Raw genomic sequence first — 27,479 nt, forward strand, 5'->3', positions numbered from 1 at the left:
GTCGCGGGCAGGCGGCCGTTGCCCAGGAGGGGCACAAGGAGCGCGGTTTCTCTGCCAGGCAAGGTGCAAAGCCCTTCTTTTGCACCCTGTGAAACAAAAATGCGCAATTTTTTTTTTAAAAAAACTGGGCAACACCTGCCTGAGCCTCCCAAGCCTTCCCCAATCTGTCAAAACAAAGGAGGAAGGGGGCAGGAGATCTGAACCGCTGGACGTCCCCAGTTTTCTTTGGCAGTGGCGGCGGCAGCGAGCAGCTCCTGAAGCCAGCCAGAGCCAAGTGTGCTACCAGGCTGGCTCTGGGCTGCTGAGGCTGCTGCTGCCACATTTTCCAGGGACACATTTGTAAATCTGGGGATATCCCAGGGACAGAATTTGTCCGGGCACAGATTTGCAAATCCCGGGACTGTCCCCAACCCTATTTTAACCTGCAGGTGGTCAAAGTCCCTTTAAAATGGATCTGTATCCTTGGGACTGGCACTTTGCTCTTACAAAGTCTGGGCTACAAACTGGGATGTGTCTTGTTCAAATCTCTACCATAAACTTTTTGAATGGCCTTAGGCTCTTACTTCCATCAGCCCCCCCAATAATCTTTACAGGAGTATTGTGAGGATTAAAATAACAATGTGTGAACTGCACTGAAAGCTCAAGTACTGCACAAATGCATTAATATCTGTTGCACCCTGTACATTTTTATTACTACACACTGTTCTGAGTGAAGTGCTGGAACTGAACAATTGACAAAACATTTGTATTATAGTTGAGCTTTGTTAAAGCTCATCAGTGTTTTCATAAGTATTTTGGGATATAATAATCATCAAGATGCAGTTGAAATATACCAAGTGTGAAGAGTGTAAAATTAATATGTGTAAATAGGCAAGATTGAGCACATACTGGGAGGGAAAGGTAGGGTGGCTAACCTGTGACTATCTAGTTGTTTGGTCCTAACATTTAGTTTGAGTACTATAGTATTAACTGATGGTTGTTGGTGTGAGCAAAGGCTGTAGTCCTAAGCATACTTTATAGGAAGAAGGTCATGTTAAACAAAATGGAACAAATTTGGGTTAATAGACTTTGGAATATGCTGCAATAACATGAAAATGCTATTTTTTCTTGTGATTGGACCATAGGAGATACTGGTTCCTAGTAACTGTGTATCTGCAATTGTGCATTATAGTTTCAGTGACATGGTATCCGTTACTATTTTTATAAAAAGAACATACGTTGGCTGCAAGTTAATAGCAGTAGAAGTTGACAACTGGGTTTTTACTGCATGATAAAGGCATGACTCTGCTAAATCATAAAGCTGCTTATGTAAAAGCAGTAAGGATAATAGTGTGTTTCTCAGTGCTGAATGAATGCTTTCACACTGAATAATGTATTAATTTAACATTCCTTTCCGCTTGAGTTGTAATCAGTGAAATATTTCATCAAATATGAAATTCAGGCTTGGTATTCGTTTGAGGATATTTTCAGAGAGATGAAGTATTTGATATTGGAACTTAAGCATCTGGATAGCTGCTTGAATTGGAAACAAAAGTTTTTAAGTTTAAAGTGCTTTAGTTATACACTGTGTCACATATTTTTGGTAGAAGAATCATGAATAAGAGTAGTAGTCCTTTAAAACTTAGTAACACAGCCCAATTCTGTGCATATTCACTGGGGGAAAAAAAACCCTGACAAGTTCAGCAGGATGTACTCCAGTGTAAGTATAGGATTGCAGCCTTATTTGTATATATGTTCATATCGAGCTTCTGTTTTCTCTCTCAGTATATTTTATGTGGATAATAAAATGTGGTAATTTAATTGATAAATGATGTTTTGAAAGCTGGAGAAAAACACAATTAGGACCTGGACCCTAAACAGATAATACATAAACATAGGTTTCACTGTTATAATTAATTTCAATTAAGAATTTTATTCCTAACTTTTAAACCTGTTTTCAAGGTAGCTAACAAAAATAATGTTAGGTCAGGAGGGATTAGGAGAAACTGCAACAGTCCACCATAATACCTATAGGGGAGTAAGTTCATTACACCTGGAGCCATACAATACATTATGTGATTCATAGTTAGAATTTTCCATTGTTTCTTTTCTTAACTTGTTAGCAGACATATGCTTTGAAACAGCATGAGTGTTTAAGCTATTTGTACCTGACTCTCCCCCTTCCCCCCAGCTAATAATAGCTTTAGGAGACTATTTAGATCAGGGGTCAAGTTAAATATCTTCACCCAGTGCTTATCTAACCTGATCTTGAAAGCAGTCATGGGAGCTTGCTATTGAAAACAAAAACCCTAAAGCAGGAAATGTCAACCATAAGTTGGATTGTAGGAACTCTTCATAGCATTGTGTCTGGCTAAGCCCATAGTTGGTAAAGCTACCATATAAAACGTAAATCACAGAATTCACAAGCATGTGATATGTGAAGTACATAATATACCTAACGACTGTATGTGCTGGCATTGAAGAGCCAATTCACTGTAAAATTTGTTGTTGTTGTTTAGTCGTTTAGTCGTGTCCGACTCTTCGTGACCCCATGGACCATAGCACGCCAGGCACTCCTGTCTTGTACTGCCTCCCGTAGTTTGGTCAAACTCATGTTCGTAGCTTCGAGAACACTGTCCAACCATCTTGTCCTCTGTCGTCCCCTTCTCCTAGTGCCCTCAATCTTTCCCAACATCAGGGTCTTTTCCAAGGATTCTTCTCTTCTCATGAGGTGGCCAAAGTATTGGAGCCTCAGCTTCACGATCTGTCCTTCCAGGGAGCACTCAGGGCTGATTTCCTTAAGAATGGATAGGTTTGATCTTCTAGCAGTCCATGGGACTCTCAAGAGTCTCCTCCAGCACCATAATTCAAAAGCATCAATTCTTCGGCGATCAGCCTTCTTTATGGTCCAGCTCTCACTTCCATACATCACTACTGGGAAAACCATAGCTTTAACTATACGGACCTTCGTCGGCAAGGTGATGTCTCTGCTTTTTAAGATGCTGTCTAGGTTTGTCATTGCTTTTCTCCCAAGAAGCATGCGTCTTTTAATTTCGTGACTGCTGTCACCATCTGCAGTGATCAAGGAGCCCAAGAAAGTAAAATCTCTCACTGCCTCCATTTCTTCCCCTTCTATTTGCCAGGAGGTGATGGGACCAGTGGCCATGATCTTGGTTTTTTTGATGTTGAGCTTCAGACCATATTTTGCGCTCTCCTCTTTCACCCTCATTAAAAGGTTCTTTAATTCCTCCTCACTTTCTGCCATCAAGGTTGTGTCATCTGCATATCTGAGGTTGTTGATATTTCTTCCGGCAATCTTAATTCCTGCTTGGGATTCATCTAGTCCAGCCTTTCGCATGATGAATTCTGCATATAAGTTAAATAAGCAGGGAGACAATATACAACCTTGTCGTACTCCTTTCCCAATTTTGAACCAATCAGTTGTTCCATATCCAGTTCTAACTGTAGCTTCTTGTCCCACATAGAGATTTCTCAGGAGACAGATGAGGTGATCAGGCACTCCCATTTCTTTAAGAACTTGCCATAGTTTGCTGTGGTCGACACAGTCAAAGGCTTTTGCATAGTCAATGAAGCAGAAGTAGACGTTTTTCTGGAACTCTCTAGCTTTCTCCATAATCCAGCGCATGTTTGCTATTTGGTCTCTGGTTCCTCTGCCCTTTCGAAATCCAGCTTGCACTTCTGGGAGTTCTCGGTCCACATACTGCCTAAGCCTGCCTTGTAGAATTTTAAGCATGACCTTGCTAGCGTGTGAAATGAGCGCAATTGTGCGGTAGTTGGAGCATTCTTTGGCACTGCCCTTCTTTGGAATTGGGACGTAGACTGATCTTCTCCAATCCTCTGGCCATTGCTGAGTTTTCCAAACTTGCTGGCATATTGGGTGTAGCACCTTAACAGCATCATCTTTTAAAATTTTAAATAGTTCAGCTGGAATATCATCACTTCCACTGGCTTTGTTATTAGCAGTGCTTTCTAAGGCCCTGTAAAATAAGACTGGCTTTATCAAGGTTGCTAGATTCTCTGATATCTTCCTTACAACTTGTATCACTTGGCAAATTGTATCAATTAAATTGTTTCTCTTGAACATGTGAACCCAATGCACAGTGAACCCAATGCTGGGTAGATTTTTTTAAAAAATGTTTAATTGGACTGTACTTTCTCTAACAGTATTTTTAAAATTTTAAAACACCACTAGTCTGCTGCTGTCTCCTAATATTGCCAGATATTACATTGCTAACCTCAAAACTGATGAGAAAGCAAGTGATTGCCTTGATGCTCCTGCATTCACACTTATCAAGCAGCATGTTGGCACACGGTACTCAATCACTCCTATTTTGGTTGTCCCCCAGTATGAACAGGGTAAACAAACCAGGAAGCATTGGCTTTGTGTTCCATCTGAAACCAGGGAACATGGCTTGCTCCTACTCCCCACTCATCACAAGTTATGATAATTACCTGAACTCTTGGTTTGTTGACTTGCTGATTGTGACTTTTTAAAGAGCAGCCATATATGCTACTTGTTCTCAGTAAGCCAAGAAGTTTGTCTTACTATTGGATGCCATTGCTGCAAATAGAATGCAGTAATCTGTCATTGAATAGACTGACTGTAGTTTGGATGTAATTTACAGATGCAGTTTGAAACTATTGTTGACGATTGCATCCAGTGATGTGGGTTTCCTGGAAAAGAGAATTTTTTGGGGGAAATTGATTGCTTAGAGTGATCTGGTTTAGGATGTTTACTAAATACAAGTAAAACAAACAAAGTTAAGTGCTTTGAAACTGCCAAGCTTGCCTAATACTGTATCTGCAATCTATTCTTTGTTACTAATGAACTTATGAAACAGAAAAAAGCATTGCAAACATTTTGACCGTTGACACTGATTTCATTTCTCACAGAATTCTGAAGTTTGAATTACATTTATTAAAAACTGTAGAGACTTAAAGGACTTTAGCTACCAATTTTGGAAGTACAGGGCAAGGACACATTAAATGACTCAGGGTCCATGGGGAAATAAATTTAAAGACCAGGCCCCAAATGAGTACTAGACAGGACGAGCACAGCTACTCCATTTTATTGACCTTTCATAGTAGGTACAGGATCAGGCCCCAAATTCCAACCTGTCTTTCCCAGACGGTGCAGTCACAGCTTCCAAATAGCCTTTCCCCCCAAAAAATCAGTGTTTGGCGTGTGTATGTGTGTGAAAGGTCCAGGGGCTCTGCTGCTAGCCTTTCCTTGGGATTACCCTTAGGCTACTGTCCAGGACTTCCCAAACCCTATTTCAGTAGGACTGGGGAAACTGAGGAGGTCTTCTCTCAGGGCTCCTTGGGTCTCCATGCAAATGGGGGAAGGAATTGTAGTGGAGCCAAGAGAAGGTGGTCTTTGCCTCACACCAGGAAACCACAACTATTGTATGTATGGATAAAATGCAGAATGGTTAATACCAACATTTCAGAGTCGGTGATCTTGGTTTTCCAGAAAAATTGGAAACAAATTTTCAAATGCCCTGAATTGATAAAGATCTGATTCAGGATACTTGATAGTAAACAAAAATAAAATGTGCCATGCTAATTTTACTAGTGCATGTAGGGTTTAATCATGTTCAGATAAATTCAGAACTTTACTTGGAAAACTTCTTCATTGCATTACTTGTTAACTTACTAATTTTATCATGCCTGAATTTCTCTGTGTGATAGTTCCTAGAGATCACCTGGAAAAAAGTTCCTTAGAAGTATGATTTTAAATTTCTCTTCCTGTTCTATTCATTCCAGTTTAATTGTATTATATTTAGTTATTATGTTACTAACTTAATGGGGATGAAGTACACTGGGAGTCTGCTAGAGCAGAGCTGATGGAAGTCTCAATGTGATTTGATCAAATGGGTACAAGACTATAGTCACACCTACCTTGGGACAATGGTGGCAGCAAAGAGAACACACTTTTTACCCTCATAGCATCTTCAGTGAACTGCCCAGAAGAGCTGTTTAGAATGACAAATGGGCAGGTTTCAGACTTGTGTGGTATCATTAACAATGGACTACTCAGTAGCCAGCTGTGATATTTGCAAAGCACTTTGAGGGCAAAATTTCTTGGATTTGCGCCAAACTTGATGCCACAATTAATGTAGTTTCATTTGGAGGTCCTTGGAGCATCATCTAGTTTACAGCCTGAGAGATCAGTTTCAGTTGTCATGGGATTGGGAGTTAGATGCTCTGTGTTGCAGTTATTCTGCTCCTACCTGCAGAAAAAGAGAGTAGCACTAGGTGACTATTGCTAGGCCCCATTGCTTCTGGGCAGTGGGATTTCTAAGGGTTTGATTCTGTCTCCTATACTATTCCACATAAAACAGCTATCACCTGGGGATTTCAAGTGTGTGTCATCAGTACAATGCTGTGTCCCTCTTAGCACATATTCACTATAAACTTTGTAGTTGGTGTCATGTTTTTACCTTGATGACCTTTTAAATAAATCTTTTGATTAGGGCCTAAAATTTCTGGCTACTTTTTTTTAAAAAATTCATAAAATATTTAAAATATTAAAGATGTGAGATACCACTTAGAGTGCTTATCTTGCTATAATTTTTTTAAAAAATAAAAACCTGTTTGGATACCACCGGTCCACAAAATTGCTAAAATGATGTTGATTGAAAGCCTTTTTAAATCACAGAAGCAGCTAACCCTTCGTAGCATTGTAATATAATCAGCAGACAGAAAGCATTTGGATTTAGCAGAAGCTTCTGTCAGTAGGACACAGGAGATTCTGATTCCCACGCCTTTTACTAGTGGAAGGAGCATTCAGAACAGTAAGTCACATTAATGTCTGCAGGCGGAGGCAAAGGGATGGATGGAAATCATTTCTCTCATTGTTCTGCTGATGGAGGCACATATTAAACGTTCCCCTTGACCTAAAACAACACGTTTTCAAAAACATGCAGTAGAAGCAGAGAAATCTTTCCAGAAGAAGCATACCAGGAAAATCTATGGAAGAAAAATGCAGAATCATGTGGAATCCCAGTGTCTCCTCAAACTTTAAATTGATTAGAATAAGCCATTCCTTATCCTTTCTACCCCAAATTTGGCATAGACCATCCTCAGAGATCCCACCCTTGTGCTGTCAAGTTTATTGAAACCATTTGCTAACTATAAGCCGCAGAACAGGGGTTGCCAACATGGCACCCATGGGCAAACTTTCATTGATTTGTTTTTTGTTATGTACTTTGTGTTCTCATTTTGTATTTTTATGTTGTGAACTGTGTGAACTGCCATGGGATCTTTGGATGAAGGGCAGTATATAAAAATTAAATAAATAAATAGTAAGTATCTAACCCTTCTAGAAATAAAGTTATGGGGCAAAATGTGCAGGTGCCTCTTAAATTATTTTTGTGAAATTGGTGGTGTTGCTACCTTGTATATTTATCCTAGTGCTGAGGAATGCTTCTTGTTACTAGACAGTGACACCTTATTAAAGGTTATAAATTTATAAACAAAGATTACAAAAGTATCAAATTAAGATAAAGAACATTCAAGGGGATTCATAGCTATAAGATTACACTATAACGTCAGATCAGTTTATTTTGAGCACTTACCAATTATATAAATCAGTAAGGCACAATTTATCATTTTCTATGTAGAGAATGTTTGGCTCAGACAACCATTCCTGGGTTGACCATATGACTGTATATCATTCTTTATTCTTTTTACTTTTTTTTTTAAAAAAGATCTTTCAGCAGTAGTTTGTAACCCTTAAGCACAGGAACAATCTGAAAATTGTTGCCACATTTGGAAAAACTATCTGAATTTTCTCCTGGAATATTATGATACATATATTGGTGGCTGAATACATATCTTTTTCAGGGTGAGGTTATTTTACATACATGTGGAAGTACAAGAGATCACCGACCAGGCTAAGGTCAACATCTTTTGGATACTCTTGCATCAGCATTTTGACACCATTGTAAATCAGTTATTTGGTCGCTTGCAGGTTCACCAAAAATGAAAAATTGCCAACTACACTCCTGTACACTATTGCTCTTCTGTCTAGGTTGACTTCAAGAGGATCGATGACAAGAGAGATAAATGAATTTACTCTAAACTTGTCTCTTGGATAAAGTTCATCTAAGGCTTAGGGCACTGTCCCATCATTGTTTTGGTTTTTTCGTACACTCTGCCTTCTTTTGACAGTTTTGTACTTTACATCCAGTATAAATTTAGCTTAAGTGGTGGATACAAACTGCAATCGCAACTGTAAATATTTGTATGTGCTCGATGAGATTTGCAGACTTTGAATTGTCTTGCTAATTTCATGAAATTGGTCTTGTGAATGTGTCTAAAAGTGAAGCATGAAAATGAATTCAAATTCTTCCATTTTCTGCAGAAGATTTTCTACCGGTCATGTAGTATCTCCTTTTTCAGTTCCATCACAGTAAATAAGACCGAGGGTTTCAACAATATAAATATAACTTTTGCTATTAGCTGTAGTAGCTTTGGTGTGAGCCTCCCATCTTGTGTCTGATAAATGCTTAGGAACTTTTGACACAAGAGTGAATAAATTTTTAGCACTTCCCATCTTTTTGTAGAAGCAGAGAAAAAACAATAATGCTCATTTATTGTGTTAAAAAACTTTACTCCATCCAGGCACGAGTCAACTTGGGTTCATCCAACTAGATTTAAGGAATGTGCAACACATGGAATAAACTTTGCAAACTTGTTCCTTTCCATAATTTTTTGGTGAATGACATTTTACTTTCCAGCCATATTGGCTGGATTATCATATGATTGTCCTCTACATTTACTGAAATCTGTTTCAAGAAGTTCAGTATCAGCTCAGCCATACTTTCACCGCTGTGATTTTTCAGTTCAAAAAAACCTCAGAAAACATTTGACTGGTAATCCATTACTAGGAGAAACATATCTAGCAATAACAGTAAGTTGGTCAACATGAGAAGCATCAGTGGATGAATCAACTGATAAAGTAAAATAACCTGCCTGTCTGATATTGCTCAGTATAGCTTATTGAACTCTATTAGCCATCAACTCACATACGGTTTTGGATAAGTACAATGACTGACTAGAGCCTTTACCAATTTGGCGATTAATTCAAACAATCACAGAAAGTTACCATTGTTAGGTGGAGCAAATGTTTCATTAAAAAAGGTAAAGGGACCCCTGACCATTAGGTCCAGTCGTGACCGACTCTGAGGTTGCGCGCTCATCTCGCATTATTGGCCGAGGGAGCCGGCGTATAGCTTCCAGGTCATGTGGCCAGCATGACAAAGCCGCTTCTGGCAAACCAGAGAAGCACATGGAAACGCCGTTTACCTTCCCGCTGTAGCGGTTCCTATTTATCTACTTGCACTTTGACGTGCTTTCGAACTGCTAGGTTGGCAGGAGCTGGGACCAAGCAACGGGAGCTCACTCCGTCACAGGGCTTCGAACCGCCGACCTTCTGATCAGCAAGCCCTAGGCTCAGTGGTTTAACCACAGCGCCACCTGGGTCCCCTCCACAGCGCCACCTGGGTCCCCTAAATGCCAAATGCCTAAATGCCTAAATGCCTGGGTCTTCTGCTAAATGCCAAGTCATTTGCTCCTGAATGGGAAATCACTGCAGCAACATGCTAAAGTAAGTGCCTCCAGTAATCCTACTCTGATCTGCACTTCGAGTTTTGATGTATGTTAGCATGGAGTTTCTATGATTTTATAGTTCCCATGGATTTGAACAAGATAGGTGTGATGCCAATCATCAAATTCAGTAGAAGGTAAAGCTGTAGTCGAGGTAGTTTGGTTAGAGAAAAGTGCACACATGAAACAGTAGACTTTTCTGGGAGAATGCACTAGCCACTCTTGAGGATAGGTTACTCCATTTACTTTGGTGGAATAGAATAAATTCTTAGAGCAGAACTGCTAGTGTTTTCACTGAAATAATTTGCTTTGTTTTCCAATTCTTTAAGATGCTTTAATGAGCTTGAACTTCTTTTTTTGGCATAATTATCTCATGGCTTGTTCCTTCAGCACCTTGTGTTAATTCTTTGGCTGCAGGTCACTTCATTGTCACTTTGTCCCGAAGAATCGGTATTTGTAATGGTAGTTAACGACAACACTTCTCTAAGTTCTTGGAAGGTTGCGTTCTGTATATAAACTAGTTGTTCTTCAGACTGCTGTGTAGTCTACTTGATTCTCTTTGTAAACACAATTGTTCTGAATCTGAGGGATTATGTCAGGCTGTTTCTGCCTGCTGTATAAAGTCATATGACATGATTGGCTTTAAACATTTGAGTATTTCCTTCTTTTCATCACTTTTCATTTACTAGCACCACTTTCATATTGCTTACTCATTATCATTTTCACAAAAAGTCAAAATTATTGTGATCCACAATCATATAAAATAATCCTTATTTGTTCTTAGAATGCATGCTATATTGATAGACAGTGATCTGAACACTTGTATTGCTTCATTGCTGACTTTAACATTTGATTCTGATTAGCTTTAAAGCCTCCATGAATTTTACTAAATAGTAAGTACTCACTTGTGTAACTGTATATACAGACTCATACGGCACATGTTTAATGTTACTAAGCAACTGCACCTAGATAGTAAAAAAATGCCTGTTTTTTAAAAAAATGGCAAGAGGCTCTGGTCCTCCTAGATTATGAGTCCCTGGGCTGCAGCCCACTCAGCCCGTTCGTAAATCCGGCACTGATTATAAAAGATTTGACTGATTTGTTTAAGGTAGTTTGTATTTATCCCTTCCACTGTGGTCACAGTGTTCAGGGTTTGTTCCAATATAAAAATTCAAAACATGGAACCAGACAAAATATTCTTACACGTACACACATGTTCATGACAGTAGCCCAATACACTTTCATTTCTTTATTTCTGGCCTTAAAAGCCACTTTGGGAGGATTAACCTTGAGATTGGACAATTATCTATGTCCTGTGTAACCTTCCAGTTCAATTACTGCAATGCATTTTATGTGCCTTTGAAAATAGTCTGGAATTTTCAGCTGGCCCACAGTAGAGCAGCAGGATTATTAATGCTGACTGATAGGTATCAGTACATCACTCTAGTCCTTTGTGATCTGTACTGGCTTCCAGTCCATTTCCAGGCCCATTTCAAAGCACAGTAGTGGTATTAATATTTTATATTGTTATCAGGCATGTGCCTTCACTGTACTATAAAACATTGTTTAGACAAGCCTATGCAGGTATCTAGAATACTGATATTTAGTTTATTGCTGGTTTTAATTTTTTGATTGTTTTTCTGAATGTTTTGAATGTTTAAAGTAGTAGTTTAAATCGTTTCTGCCAATAATTTGATCATTTTATTCTTTTTATAAACCACTTCATTAATCAATCAGTATTTTTTTTTTGAAAATAAAATAAATAAAAAATTACCTGTAAATAGGTTGGGGTCAGGATGCATGAAGGATTGCCTTCTCCCTTATCTGCTTACCTGGGCTGTAAGATCTTCATCAGAGACTCTCCAGCCTAATAAGGTGATGGGAGGCTGTTTGGTGAGAGGGCCTTTTGGGGTGGGGCACCCTGGGTATGGAATGCTTTCTTCAAACAAGTTTCCCTGGCATGTACAGTTGTTGTTTAGTCGTTTAGTTGTGTCCGACTCTTCGTGACCCCATGGACCATAGCACGCCAGGCACTCCTGTCTTGCACTGCCTCCCGTAGTTTGGTCAAACTCATGTTCGTAGCTTCGAGAACACTGTCCAACCATCTCGTCCTCTGTCGTCCCCTTCTCCTAGTGCCCTCAATCTTTCCCAACATCAGGGTCTTTTCCAAGGATTCTTCTCTTCTCATGAGGTGGCCAAAGTATTGGAGCCTCAGCTTCACGATCTGTCCTTCCAGGAAGCACTCAGGGCTGATTTCCTTAAGAATTGATAGGTTTGATCTTCTAGCAGTCCATGGGACTCTCAAGAGTCTCCTCCAGCACCATAATTCAAAAGCATCAATTCTTCGGCGATCAGCCTTCTTTATGGTCCAGCTCTCACTTCCATACATCACTACTGGGAAAACCATAGCTTTAACTATACGGACCTTTGTCGGCAAGGTGATGTCTCTGCTTTTTAAGATGCTGTCTAGGTTTGTCATTGCTTTTCTCCCAAGAAGCAGGCGTCTTTTAATTTCGTGACTGCTGTCACCATCTGCAGTGATCAAGGAGCCCAAGAAAGTAAAATCTCTCACTGCCTCCATTTCTTCCCCTTCTATTTGCCAGGAGGTGATGGGACCAGTGGCCATGATCTTGGTTTTTTTGATGTTGAGCTTCAGACCATTTTTTGCGCTCTCCTCTTTCACCCTCATTAAAAGGTTCTTTAATTCCTCCTCACTTTCTGCCATCAAGGTTGTGTCATCTGCATATCTGAGGTTGTTGATATTTCTTCCGGCAATCTTAATTCCTGCTTGGGATTCATCTAGTCCAGCCTTTCGCATGATGAATTCTGCATATAAGTTAAATAAGCAGGGAGACAATATACAACCTTGTCGTACTCCTTTCCCAATTTTGAACCACTCAGTTGTTCCATATGCAGTTCTAACTGTAGCTTCTTGTCCCACATAGAGATTTCTCAGGAGACAGATGAGGTGATCAGGCACTCCCATTTCTTTAAGAACTTGCCATAGTTTGCTGTGGTCGACACAGTCAAAGGCTTTTGCATAGTCAATGAAGCAGAAGTAGACGTTTTTCTGGAACTCTCTAGCTTTCTCCATAATCCAGCGCATGTTTGCTATTTGGTCTCTGGTTCCTCTGCCCTTTCGAAATCCAGCTTGCACTTCTGGGAGTTCTCGGTCCACATACTGCCTAAGCCTGCCTTGTAGAATTTTAAGCATAACCTTGCTAGCGTGTGAAATGAGCGCAATTGTGCGGTAGTTGGAGCATTCTTTGGCACTGCCCTTCTTTGGAATTGGGATGTAGACTGATCTTCTCCAATCCTCTGGCCATTGCTGAGTTTTCCAAACTTGCTGGCATATTGGGTGTAGCACCTTAACAGCATCATCTTTTAAAATTTTAAATAGTTCAGCTGGAATATCATCACTTCCACTGGCTTTGTTATTCGCAGTGCTTTCTAAGGCCCATTTGACTTCACTCTCCAAGATGTCTGGCTCAAGGTCAGCAACCACACTACCTGGGGTGTACGAGACCTCCATATCTCCCTATCTCCATATCTTTCTGGTATAATTACAATTTATAATAAAAAGAATAATAAAAAGAAACCAACAGTAACAATCAACTACATGAAATCAATACAAACACTGCAGCACTACAAAACCTTATGAAGGTACATAATAATTTTTTTAAAAAACGTTGAAACCCTATGACAGACTGGAGATGTAGTTCTACAAACCAAAAACATTATATTACAAGACTTATGGAAACAAGGTATTCACCTAGCATAAAAAGTTCCTACTGTACATGCCTCCAAGATATGGAGATATGGAGGCATGTACAGTAGGAACTTTTTATGCTAGGTGAATACCTTGTTTCCATGAGTCTTGTAATATAATGTTTTTGGTTTGTAGAACTACATCTCCAGTCTGTCATAGGGTTTCAACGTTTTTAAAAAATCATTATGTACCTTCATAAGGTTTTGTAGTGCTGCAGTGTTTGTATTGATTTCATGTAGTTGATTGTTACTGTTGGTTTCTTTTTATTATAAATTGTGAACTGCCCAGACTATAGGGTTGAGTGGATGATATCATGGGCAAGGGAAGATTAACTATACCTGCCTGTTAGAAAAAATGGCAACTGTGGCACTTGTATGTAACATGTACTTTACTGAAAATGTGCCTTTTGGACCTAAACGGAGAAGAAAGAAGGCATGTACTTTGAGCTCACTGTGAGTGTAGTTTTTTCATGCATGTTTCTCATTTTTTTAATTATTCTGTCCTATTGAGCATGAGATACAGTGCCTTCTTGGTGATGGTACTGAGGTTTTTAGAAAGGTTTACCTGAGTTCCTTGGCCTTTATACTGAAATTTTGGAAACATTTTATTCAAACACATCTTTATATTTAAGGAAGAATTCAACATAGCAGTATGGCACTCATTCCACCAGCACAAGCTTGTCAGCTTGATAGACAAAACAACCCCCTCTCCTCTTCCTACGTGCTGTTTTGGAGCTTCCCCAGAGCCAATTTCAGGGGGAGAAGATGGGAGAACCCCATTGCAGTAGCAGGACTTGTCAGCTGAAACCCTTAGTTCTCCTCAGTTCTGCTGTTTGTAAATTTTGTATTCAAAATCTACAGATTTAAAGTGCTATGTTTTAATGTACTGTTCATAAACAACCAGAGAACTGACTGAGTAAAAGAGGACAGAAATAATGGTAACAATTAATAATGATAGTGAGCTGTCCACTTATTACTTGCCTCCTGGGTGAAAGTTCACATGCTGGGCCTCCCTACGCAGGGTGAAGGAATTGTGGGAGGACAAATGATTTGGCCGCAATAAAACAAGCTGACCCTTGGTTTTTCTAGCACATCTTTTATGTACCCATGCAGGAGGAATAGGCACTCTTGCTTATTTATTGTTGAAAATATTTATATCCCAGCTCTCTAAAGGCTGAGTTTGCTTACAGAAAACTAAAACAAATTGGTCACAATACAAACAATTTAAAATAAGAATAAATAATTTATTAAATCAATAATTTATTAATTTATTAAATTAATTTATTAAATCAACAGCCAGAAGCCTTTCATTTCAGAAATGGAAGGTGATGTTCTTCCATACTAAAAGGATAGCAGCGTGTTGATCTAGCAATTTTCAGCTAGCTTTTGATGTGTTAAAATCACCTTAACATTTCATTTTCCTGTGGTTTAAGTATTCCTGCAACAGTGGTCCTATGTGAGAAATTCTTCACAGCATCTAAGTAGTGATGACAATGAGGCTTAAATTGCCACCAGTCTCAATATAAAATTTTCAAGTATGAACTAGCATGCCTGTCCAAAACAAATGGTGGGGAAATAAGTTCTTTGGCGCTTGCTGATTTTCATTGAGGCTTCTATAAAAAGTTGCACTGTGGTATAACTGACTTTGTAGAAGCTGTTGCTTAGCATAATTGTAAATAGAAAGTTTGATGTGATTGTTTGCTTCCAACACAGATTTATATTAGCTAATATTCCTTAATGAAATTAATGTCAGTTTTGGTCGGCCAGGCGTTGAATGCTACTGCCAACATGACAGTGGTGCTGCAGTAATCCAGCTTCAGTTTCTGATCAATGAGGTTGGTAAGCTTGTGATACAAACAATTTTTTAAGATACAATTTTATTTATAGCTTTCATTTATACACATTTCAATAGCTTAACAAATAGTTGTAACATTTCAAACCTCGACTTCCTTCCTCCTTTCTGCTGTTCCTTAAATTTATTTTTATCATCTCCTGCATATTCTAAATTAACTTTTTCTTTTATTTATCTATTTTGATTATATATTATTTTGAAACTGCAGGTTATTACAATAATCCTGCCAATGTCTTTATCTGTTTACAATTTGTTTGTACGGTAAATATTCGATAAACTATTTCCATTCTTTTATAAAGAGTTTGTTATCTTGATTTTTTATTCCAGTAAGTTTTGCCATTTCTGCATAGTCCATAAGTTTTTTTATCCATTCTTCTCTCAACAGAGCTGCTACTTCTATCCATTTTGGGGCATGATCCATACAATTTTGTGTGTATTAAAAGTAGAAGGCAATCTGTTCCGTGCAAATGGTTGTGACTAAATTGACTGGAATGATGAGTTGTCAGATTACCTGGAAAATAAAAATGGAAAAATTAAAATTAAAAAACTTAATTAAGAAAATTAAGAACTTAGTTATGCTAATTATTGCATTCAAATTTAATGACAAACCATGTTTTGCTGTTATGTGTGCAAACAGCCTTGGGCTTGCATTCTTCTCCCATTTTTTTGAGCACACGTTGGAGGTGATTGAAAGTTTCCATTCTCATTTTTTGGCAATTTACCTTTTGCTGGTTTGTCCAGCACTGACTCTTGGTACTGATACAGTCAAATTGATATAATGGAGCAAAGATCTAGCTTTAATGAGAATAATGTATAAATTGTCATTTTCTGCTGCAAAACTGAGCAGTGATATGTGGAATATTTAAAATGTGTTTGAATGTAACTTGACTGACTCTTGTGAAGCAGTTCTAATCCCTTTAAAAATATTGAAAGCACCATAATTCCAAAATATTTACAGATTCCCTTGACAAAGCTTCCTTTTTTCTTTTAAGGGAGCCCTTGTGAGTGCCTTGGCTGATGATACCTTACATTTATGGAATTTGCGTCAGAAGAGGCCTGCTATACTGCACTCCCTAAAATTTAACAGAGAAAGGTAAGAATTATTTGTTGCTTTAATATTTTACAATGTATGACAACTTTAGCTCATTTTCACACAATAGGGTGAAGGCAGCAAATGGTTTCAGTCCTACGTGCCCTAGCCATACTCTAGCCTGCTACTTCTTCATGAACAATTTATTTGCAAATCACTTCTTCTATTGGCTTGGAGGACGTGGGGACTCTGTAAGAAATAAGAAGATAAGTGATGATGGTACATTTGCTAGCTTACTGTTACATAGCATGCAGGTGCCAGCCCAGCTGGGAAGTGGGAAAGGGAAAAGGAGTAATAAAATAGGCATTGGATTTTTCTTTCTTTCTAGTTTTTTCTATATTTTTGTATTCTCTTGCTTCTCTGCCTCTTAGAATTCAACTTCAGTAGCAGAAACGAAGAAGTATTTTTAGGCCCCATTCTTGAAAACGTATCTCAAATACCTAGCAGTCGACCAGCTTCTGCTTGTTGTTGTTTAGTCGTTTAGTCGTGTCCAACTCTTCATGACCCCATGGACCAGAGCACTCCAGGCACTCCTGTCTTCCACTGCCTCCTGCAGTTTGGTCAGCAGGGCCGGCTCTAGGCAGACCCCCGGTGTCGTGGCACCATGGCGCCGGCCCGCCAGGAGGGCGCCGCGAGCTGCGCCCGCCCGGTCCGCCGGTTGACAACCGCACTGTGCCTGCCCGCCCACCCACCGCGCTGGGAAACGGGGTGGGGGTGGGGCGCCGGAGGGATCCGCTGCTCCACGGCGCCAGGGGCGCTTAAGACGGCCCTGTTGGTCAGACACATGTTAGTAGCTTCGAGAACACTGTCCAACCATCTCGTCCTCTGTCATCCCCTTCTCCTTGTGCCCTCAATCTTTCCCAACATCAGGGTCTTTTCCAGGGAGTCTTCTCTTCTCATAGGGTTGTCAAAGTATTGGAGCCTCAGCTTCACGATCTGTCCTTCCAGTGAGCACTCAGGGCTGATTTCCTTCAGAATGGATCGGTTTGATCTTCTTGGAGTCCATGGGACTCTCAAGAGTCTCCTCCAGCACCATAATTCAAAAGCATCAATTCTTCGGTGACCAGCCTTCTTTGTGGTCCATCTCTCACTTCAATACATCACTACTGGGAAAACCATAGCTTTAACTATACGGACCTTTGTCGGCAAGGTGGTGTCTCTGCTTTTTAAGATGCTGTCTAGGTTTGTCATTGCTTTTCTCCCAAGAAGCAGGCATCTTTTAATTTCGTTACTGCTGCCACCACCTGCAGTTATCATGGAACCCAAGAAAGTAAAATCTCTCACTGCCTCAATTTCTTCCCCTTCTATATGCCAGGAAGTGATGGGTTTAAGTTTGGTCTGATTGTATTTACTTTAACTGTAAACAACAACAATAACCCTTAAAAATGCAGCTGTAACTGTTTTGCTGTCAGCAAATGCGACCGGCAGATGCAGTTCCTTTTATTTCCTTTTTTCTATACTAAAGTAGTAAGATGATTTGTCAGGTTCTGTTCACCTTTGGCAGGGACAACTGAAGGTTTTGTGTTGATTGCAGAATAGAGGATCTTGTATATTTGGTGCACCCACAAGGGCGTGAATAGCCAGCTTAATCTCTGTCCTCTCAGCCTGATTTCACACACATTGATTATAAAATTCACCAGAATGCATTTTAGTCAGAGACTCTGGGCAGATTCAATCATCTAGAGCAGGCATGGCCAACAGGTAGATTGGGATCTACCAGTAGATCCCCAGGACGTTTCTGGTAGATCCCGGGTAGATTGTGGGTTCCTTAGTGATTGGCAGCCTAAAAGAAAAGAAAGAGCTCTCCCCCTAAAAAAAAAAACCCCCAAGAACTCTTGTCTCTCCCCCTAAAAAAAGCTCAATAACCTTGAGCAATTGCAGGGAGAGCTCATTCCCTCTTCTCGATACTGAGCTTACCAGTATGTGTGTGACTCTGTTAGTGCGTTGCACAGAATGGCTGGATTGCTCCCTGTCCCTCTTGCCTGCCTAGAGCTCCCCGGCTCCTCCTCCCTCATCAGCTAGCGGGAGAGGGGTGGGTGGGTGGGTGCCCCTAGCTGAGGGGGTGGGGTTCCCTGAAGCTGGCCCTGACACAGTATTCGTCTGATATTGAACAGTTGGTTACCAAAATGGTGATGCAGGTGTCACACTAACAATGGATGAAGGCATGTATTTTTTTAGAAATCTTGATAGGTAGGTTAATGGAGTGGGTAAAGGAGTTTGTGCGGTGTACAGTTTTGTGAGTGCTTTTATGCAATTCTGCTCCCCCCTTTCCTTCTCCCTAAAAAAAGCTCAACAACTTTGAGCCAAACCCCCCAAAATGGGGGTAGATCACCGCCAGATTTTGATTCTGAAAGTAGATCACAGTCTCTTGGGAGTTGGCCACCCCTGATCTAGAGGTAGAGAGGAACAGAGATGGTGTTTGTGGTTGTGCTCTGGTTTCACACAGTCCAACCTAGTTGTAATGATTTAGGAAAGATGGTGAGCTCTTCCAGTGCCTAGAGATCTTGTTGGTCAGGAACACAGTCCACCCATATCTAGGGTGATTGTGACACTTCTGGCAATTGAAAGAAGGGACCTAGAATGTTAAGGCTACAACAATAGTAGTATTGTTGTTTAGTCATCTTAGTCGTGATCGACTCTCCGTAATGCCATGAACCAGAGCATGCCTTGGAAGTTCTCACTTTTCAAAGGTTCTCCTTTTTTTATGTCCATGGAGTTTTCTTGGCAAAATAGTGGAGTGGTTTGCCAGTTCCTTCTCCAGGTGGATCACATTTAGTCTAAACTCTCGGCTATGACCTGTCTGTCTTGTGTAGCCCTGCCCGGCATACCTCACAGCTTCTTGGAGTTATTCAAGCCCCTTCACCACGACAAGGCAGTGATCCATGAAGGGGCAACAATAGTGTAGTGGTCACCTTTCTGGCGCATACTGTAGAACTTGAAGATATTGCATTCATTAGGTAACATGTAAGGGTTTGTGAAGGGATGCCTGTGTTTCTGCAGTCAGACTTGGATCAGGGGTTGCCTCCAAACACCCTGAAGTTCCTAGTGGTAGTATTTTGCTCTGTTCTGTCTTATGCTGCTCGAGCATCTCTGGATTGCCACTCTTACAGCTTTGCTTAAGCCATCTCCAGTTCATTGCTATCCCACGTGGGGTTTTCATTAAGTTCCTGATGAAAGCACCCTTTGAACACATGTGCACAGTGCCTCTGAAGTGGTTGAGCTGAAAGGTGCTGTTTTCTGGTGTCAGTAACACCAGTCCTTGGGGATCTGAGCTTGTGGGCACCCTCAGCACTTATGGAATTATGTATCTTTCTTGATGACTTAGTGGTGCATGGCTCAGCATATATGTCCAAGGTAAATTCATTTATTTCCCATAGAGCTGGTGCTGTCTGGAGATCGCACTTCCCAAGGAACATAAGTGGCACTCCCTAGATATCGGCTGGGGCTTACACAAATAGCTTAAGCATACAAGAGACTTTAGACAATAGATTACCTGCTTGTTTCTGTCTAGTCCAATACAATGGGAAATAAGGTTTTGTTGGCTATGAAGTTATCATGGATTAAGGTGTATCTCCAAGTGTTATGATGTTTCTGCTGCTGCTGTGCCTGGTGGGGTTGCTGACAATTCTTCAAAAAAGTGCTTCTTCCTTCTCTGCCTTTGGGTCTAATGTTCCATTGTGGGACATTTGCAGAGCAGCCACAAGTTAAAAATGTGTATACATCTGCTGACTGGTGTGTATTGTAGCACGTAGTTTGTAAGTAGTTTCCAGGCTACAGCATACCTACCTTACTAGATATTGCTTTGGTATATTCCTCCTCCACTGCAAATATGGACTTGCTGTGATAAGTTCATTTTCAGCTGGGAATGGAAGGGATCTGAGCCACCCTGTGATTGGTGTCACTGCAGTGGGGAGAAGTGTTGTTGCCAGTACAATATAATGCAGTCAATTGCAAGGCAGGGAGCTCCAAGGGCTATTCTTCACCCCTTATGGCTTTGTTTATTTCTATTGCTACTTTATTCTGTTTTTGTTATTGCCTTGTTATTCTTGGGCTGCTTTCTGTTAGCTGTGGCACTTACAAACCAAGCCCACTCAGACTAAATGCTGGCAGTTTTTATAATCTTGCCTGCCTAGTGTATAAAGTGGGAGGGACAGCCCATCCAAGGGCCCTCTCTATTCCTTGCAGAAAATGAATTTGTCATGGTAAACCAGTATTCTACACTACCGTAGTAACATAGATAAAATGTAACACTAGATTACTAGCAATTTAGGAAGTGTGGCAAACCAATTTACAAGAAGAGCTAAAATTTTCGAGTGAAACTTCTACCAAACAGAGGCCTAAACATTTTTCCTAGAGAGAAGCCTTGTTTTTTCATGTCACTAAGAAAGGATAAGATTAGAGGCTTCTGTTGTCTCTCTGTTTTTTCTTCTTCTGTCAAACAGAGCATGGAACTTATTGCCAAAATTAAACAGTGTGGCAACTTCATTCTCTTAACTCAGAGATTGTTTTCCTTCCTCACAAAGAATGTGAGAATATCCTTTAACTTAGTTTCTTCTGAACACTTTAGTGTCCTGAAGAATTAGCCAAATAGTGCAACTTTGTTATACTTTTAGTACTCTAAAGAAACATTAGTGATCTGATATGAAGGAAGAATGCTGAAGAAAAAGGTGTAATTGTGACCTAGTTTACAGTGTTTTCCATTAACACTACATTGATTTTTAAAAAGATGCATCATAAATGCTTGAGTATGCATTTTTAATAAATCAATTAAAATACTCTTCACTACGTACCAGGCACTTCCATAAGTTATTAACATAATGGCTTAATGTTAAATTTAAAACATTAAGTGCAAGCTCTTGTCTATATGAAAGTGCATTCAATAAAATAATGCTTCATGTTCCAAACTAGCTTTTTCCCTCTTAAATGTAACTCTTGGAGTCTGGATAGTTTTCTGGTATGTCCATTCAGACATTTCACTAAACCATACTTTTCACTACAGTGGAACCTCGGTTTATGAACACCTCGGTTTACGAATTTTTGGTTTACGAACGCCGCGGACCCATCTGGAACGGATTAATTCACTTTCCATTACTTTCAATGGGAAAGTTCGCTTCAGTTTATGAATGCTTCAGTTTATGAACAGACTTCCGGAACCAATTACACCCATGCTTCGGGTTAAGTACGCTTCAGGTTGAGTACTCCGCAGACCCATCTGGAACGGATTAATCCACTTTCCATTACTTTCAATGGGAAAGTTCACTTCAGTTTATGAACGCTTCAGTTTATGAACAGACTTCCGGAATCAATTATGTTCCTAAACCGAGGTACCACTGTATTTGTTTCCATGAGGCTGTGTCTCTCTGTTAAATTTATAGGTAAGGAGCTCAAGGCATGGTGCCATTTCAGTGCTGGGTGGATACAAATTGTCCATTTAGTCCAGTTTTAGGCCTGAGAAGGAAATTCATGCTTACTGTAGTGGTTAATCTAAACAGGGAACTGGCTATTGGGAGTAGACCTTGTTGATTCTTTTGGAGCTCTCAGTTCCCTTTTCATTTGACAATGCAGTTCAATTTGTATTACAATAAGATAACAACATAACAAATAATAGAAGAAATGAAATACAAAATCAATGTGAATATTTTATATGGATATACCAGACCATCTAAATAAGTGGTCTGCAGACCACAGATTGGGAACTTTTGGTCTAAGGCATAGCATCATAGATACATGCCAGATGACCAGAGGGAGAAAATTCCACAAAATAGATGTAGGAATGCTCAAACATAATGCCTAGCCTTGCACCCTTGTTCCATAGTCGCCTTTCAAGAAATTCCCGATCTTCCTGAAGATGTGATACTGTGTCATTTCTTCCAAAAGAAGTCTGTCTTAATTTCTGAAGTACATTGTTTATTCAACAGGGTGACTCTTTTGTCTTTCACCATTCTACTTTATGCTTAAATTCTGTAAAACCCGTATCTCTTTGATGTTTTCACATATTCTTTCCTATCTGTCTGGCCAATAGTAGATATTTTGTCTAGGCATACCTAGACAAAAAGCATAATGCGTTTCTCTGTTTTATTCTGTTGTCTGGTGGCTAGTTTTCCAGACGGCATTGAATGTACTGGAAAAAAAATACATATTAAGAGACCATAGGATGGTCCATTTCCTAATTTCATCAGGCCCTTGCATAGTCACCCCAGCAGCATTTATTGTGGGGAGCACATAAATGGTGTTTGTAGAACATTTGGACTGTGCACACCTTTAAGTGACACAACAAAGTGAATGCCTGCATTTTGGTTATAGAACTAAAGCAGATTTGTCAATCCCTTTTACATTGTTGCTACCTAGAAGCTGGCTAAATTGCTCTATGCAAAGCAGCTGTGTGGAAAAAGTAATGTCTTGCCTTGTACAGCTATGGAAACTACACATTTTTGAGCCATTGCAGTTGCATGAATTACCAATGGGAAGGAGCAGTAGTAAATGTGGATGTGCTGAAGCAGACTTTGCCATCTTCATGGAATTGCATCCACAGGATTACTTGGGATTTTTGTATAGCAAGTTTCTGACATCCCAGGTGTATACTGGTAATTTGTGTGCAAAAGGGGAAAGAGATAACTGTTTTCTCAGGTTTGCTTTCCTGTTTATTTATTGATGAATATGCTGCAGGAAGAGTCTGTGTCAAAAATAACAGATTTTAGCCATCTTATTTCAGCAGGCCTTGGGTTGCTTGGACCTTTATGGCCAGACTGTGTTGCCAAGTCCATCATGTGGCAGCTGTTTGGAAAAAGACCTGCCATATGTGTGGATCCCCTTCATAATCTTCCTTCTTACCTTTTTATTTACCGTATTTCCAGGCCACCTGTCAAATAGAAAATTGCCCAAGGTGGCATACATCATTAAATAACCAATTACAGTTAAATAGCAAATAAAAAACAAAAACAGTATGGCTGAAATGAACAGCTTGACACAGATAAAAATTGGTACAACTCTTTTGCCAAATTAAAAACCTTGGATTAAAATAATGAATTAGAAAAAGAGTGAATTGGCTTTTCACTTGAAGCATCAGTATTTGAGATTTTTACAATGAACTTGTTTTTGGGAACAGTGCAAGTTTGTTTAATTGTTACACACTACGCTAAGTTTTACAAATCATGATAAAGGTTTTGCTTAAGTAGCTTTGACAGTTTTATCAGAGGAGACATATGGCCCACAACTAGCAAAGGAAATCCTTTGCAAGTATCTGCAAATTGCCTCTCAAGTGACCTTCCTTAACTATTAAGACATTTATGTAAGTAATTATGCAAAGTGTGCTTAGATTCAATAGGTGTTTAGCAATGTTTACTTGGATGGCTGTGCTGTAGCACTTCCACTTTAGGTGTACTCTATTTTATTAGTCTGTGCCATGTCCCGAAATACCAAGACAAGATCAAGCTTTTCTTCTGAAGACAATAAATAAACAATGGTAGACAGTATGTGAGTTCTGCTTATATAAAGCATTTTAGGGTATGCTCCTGTGGCCCTGGATATTGTCTTCCTTCTTTTCTGTGGATGGAGAAGGTTTGCCCATACAGGTCTCTTCAATGTGGCCATGGGAACCTACATGGCTATCACACCATACATGCTATAGTGGTAGGGAGCGAAAGAGTGTGTCGGTGGGTGGGGGTGGGGGTTTGAGAGAGATAATATCCTCCTTGCATAATAAACCCTCCCCTCTCCCCCCAACCTCCCCCCCCAACAACTAAGGAAGTGTAAATAGTTCAGCCCTAGAGCTTTCCCTAGTGAGGGTCAGTATTTGATGGTGGCTCTACCATAGATTCTCACGTCCCTATAGCCAAAATAATGTCATTTTTTATGTATCCAGCTACAAAGTCTGTGATGCCCATTATTGCAATTATAAATTATATTCTCTAGAGAATGCTATTTGACAAAACAGCAGCTGTTAAGGAAGGAGAAAGTGAAGATCTTGGATAGTAGTTTGCTCTCGGTACTTGACAATAAATTAGAAAGTTGTGAGAAATGTGGATCAGTGTGCCTTACAGATATCCTTTGACCTAAACCGAGAGTGGCTATGGATGAAACTACTGTTGCACAGCAGATCTTTGAAACAAATTGAGAATAGTGGGCACTTCAGATTTCTTTTTATGGAATGAGTCCATTCTACAAATATTCTCCATTATCCAAGTAAAATAAAGACACACACTCTCTCTCTAGGCTAAGTGGTTGTCTTTAGCTCTGATTTTTTTGTGAGAGGAGAAATGTCTTGTATACTCTTGCAGAATCATTCATCATGGATTTTCTAAGTTGTTTCATTCGTTATTTCTCATGTTTAGATAGGAACAGCTCTCCATTTCACCCCATTTTAAAGACATAGAGACCTAGCATTCTATATGTGTTGCAGATGAGCAGCTAGTGTTTCCATTGCGTGTGTTAACAGAACGACACAGAGATACGGTTGAGAACTAATGATCTGTTATTGAAAACCAGAGACCTAGGTTAGAGGAAATTTGATTTACCTGGGTGTGAATTAAACAAGCTTTTGTGAGCATAAACACTAGACATGAAGTGCAATAGTGTGCTTTCCTTGATTTTTATTTTTAATTTTAGCTGCATTTCTTAATTCACTTTTTTTTTCTCTTTCAGGATAACATTTTGCCATATGCCGTTCCAGAGTAAATGGCTGTATGTGGGCACTGAAAGAGGAAATATACACATTGTTAATGTGGAGTCCTTCTCTCTCTCAGGCTATGTCATCATGTGGAATAAAGCCATTGAACTGTGAGTATGGTCTAGGTGAAAATAAATGTAATTCATTTGGGTATCATTCTTTTTGGCAACACTATTCTCAGTTGAAGGTACGCGGGTGGCACTGTGGTCTAAACCACAGAGCCTAGCGCTTGCCGATCAGAAGGTCGGCGGTTCGAATCCCCACAACGGGGTGAGCTCCCATTGCTTGGTCCCTGCTCCTGCCAACCTAGCAGTTTGAAAGCATGCCAGTGCAAGTAGATAAATAGGTACTGCTCCGGTGGGAAGGTAAACGGCGTTTCTGTGCTCTGGTTCACCAGAAGCGGCTTAGTCATGCTGGCCACATGACCCGGAAGCTGTACGCCGGCTCCCTCGGCCAGTAAAGTGAGATGAGCGCCGCAACCCCAGAGTCATCCGCGACTGGACCTAACGGTCAGGGGTCCCTTTACCTTTTATTCTCAGTTTACACAATACACAAAATGTAGATGTGTTTATTTTTTTATTGTGAAGCCCTGGTTTCTGACCTGTTATATGTATATGTATGATACCCAGCATTAGTCAGACTCAGTGTAGATAAATTAAAATAAAATGAATTTAAATAACTGAAAAGCATTGGTGTCCATGGATCTACTCAGTGACTTAATTGGCTATTTCCCTATGTTGGCTAAAGTGGTAGAAATTTCCTTGGAAAATAAAACTCCTACTGTTAGAATGCTATCCTATGGGTTGATTCAGAAATAGTATGTCTCTCTGCATTCATTGGATCATGCATTTGATCCATAGTGTAGCCAGCTGTAGGATTACAGCCTTAGTCATACAATGTAGAACACAGAGGAATTCAACATAACACTATGGCAATCATTCCATCAGCACAAGCTTTTTAGCTTGCCAGATGGAAAGAGCCACTCTGTCCTCCCTCCACCTGCTGTTCAGGGTGGGGGGAGGTCTCATGCTCCCCAAACCAGTTTCGGGTGGTGCTGGAAAAGGAGAGGAGGAAGACCCATTGAACTGGTGGAAGTCCTTGCGCAAGCTTCAGCTAGCAGGACTTGTTAGTTGAACCCTGGCCAGGATCCTAGTTTCAGCATGCCAGCAAAGTAAAATTTTAAACATTTGGTATGTCATTTAGATAAAAATATATTCAGTACATAATGGAATTTCAGTACATAATGAAGTTTTTTTTAAAAAGCACTGATAGTGTTTGAAGCTCTCTCTCTCTATATATATATTCAGTATATATTTGTTGAGTGTCTCAGAAATTATGCAGATTGGTTTCCCTTGAATATATTAACAGGAAGGGATCTACCCATACCCCTTCAGCTCCATTCTTCTCATTCTTTTGATATTTAGTGTATACTGGTTTGCTGTTCTTATTTCATACTGCAACTCTGTATTATTAGTTTTTCTTTTTTTCTGTTATTGTTTTTTCTGTGACTGCATACTTTTGTGTGCAACTGTAAAATTCAATATAGTTTAAAAGTGTGTGGGGGGAGTATAGAACAGGCTGCATTTTTGGATTAAGCATAGTTTCTCAAACTTCTCTTCCACTTTAGCTTCAAATATCTCCTGAGTCTGACTCACATTTGTTTCATGTTTCCTTACTTATTCTTAATAAACTTCATATACCACTTGATTGTAAACAACTGCTAAGTGCTTTACAAAAATATAAACTAAAAGGTTAAAATTATTGATAAAAACACTTTAAAACAAGTATTTAAAAATATTCAAAAGATAAAGTAAACAGTAACTAAAAAGAAATAAAACAAATGTAATTATAGACTTCATTTTGTTTATTTAACTAAACTCACATCTCATGTAAATTTAAAGCAAAAAGTTATTGAAGAGCAAGTGAGTTGAGACTGATTCATGTTGCTGCCTAACCTAGTAAGTGTATTTTTATCAGACTTGCTTGGGACATGTTTCTGTTTGCCTTTGAAACTTAATGTTCAGGAACACCAGAATATGAAGAGAAAATATGACTGTAGGACTGGGTGAGGGAGGCTCTCTGCATTGTGTCCTGTGTCCCAGGCTCTCCTCTGCAAGAGGATAGGCTGCTGTCAGTACATTCGAGTTGGCCCAGAAACTAGCATGTTTTCAAAATACACAAGAGCACATCTCTTTATTCTAGGTCAGAGATGACGCTTCAGTAAGGTTACCAAATTTTTTTTCAATTAATCCGGGGACACTTTTCAACTTCAAGGGATTTTGTATGGAGACTGATGTGTAAATCCGGGGACTGTCCCCTGGAAACGGGGACGTCTGGTAACCTTACGCTTCTTTCTTTCTTTCTTTCTTTCTTTCTTTGAACCTTCAGATCCACTAACTGTAGCCCAATACATACAAGATATTCAGTTAGAATTAAAGAATTCTGAGTTGAGGAATTGGTTTGATTATCAGACCTGAACTGAATGCATTATT

General features: G+C 39.7%; 1 protein-coding gene across 6 annotated transcripts in view; it reads left to right on the top strand.

The window, feature by feature from the left end:
* STXBP5 (syntaxin binding protein 5) overlaps window positions 1-27,479 on the top strand; it is a 123,644-nt gene that overhangs the window by 14,042 nt on the left and 82,123 nt on the right. For all 6 annotated transcript variants that reach the window (XM_035108801.2, XM_060272738.1, XM_035108797.2 and 3 more), the window contains exons 3-5: window positions 15,134-15,215; window positions 16,225-16,325; window positions 24,963-25,097. In XM_035108801.2, the coding sequence (XP_034964692.1) occupies window positions 15,134-15,215; window positions 16,225-16,325; window positions 24,963-25,097 (318 nt within the window). The remainder of the gene's footprint in view (window positions 1-15,133; window positions 15,216-16,224; window positions 16,326-24,962; window positions 25,098-27,479) is intronic.

Source organism: Zootoca vivipara, chromosome 3, assembly GCF_963506605.1.
Source record: "Zootoca vivipara chromosome 3, rZooViv1.1, whole genome shotgun sequence".
NCBI classification, from domain to species: domain Eukaryota; kingdom Metazoa; phylum Chordata; class Lepidosauria; order Squamata; family Lacertidae; genus Zootoca; species Zootoca vivipara.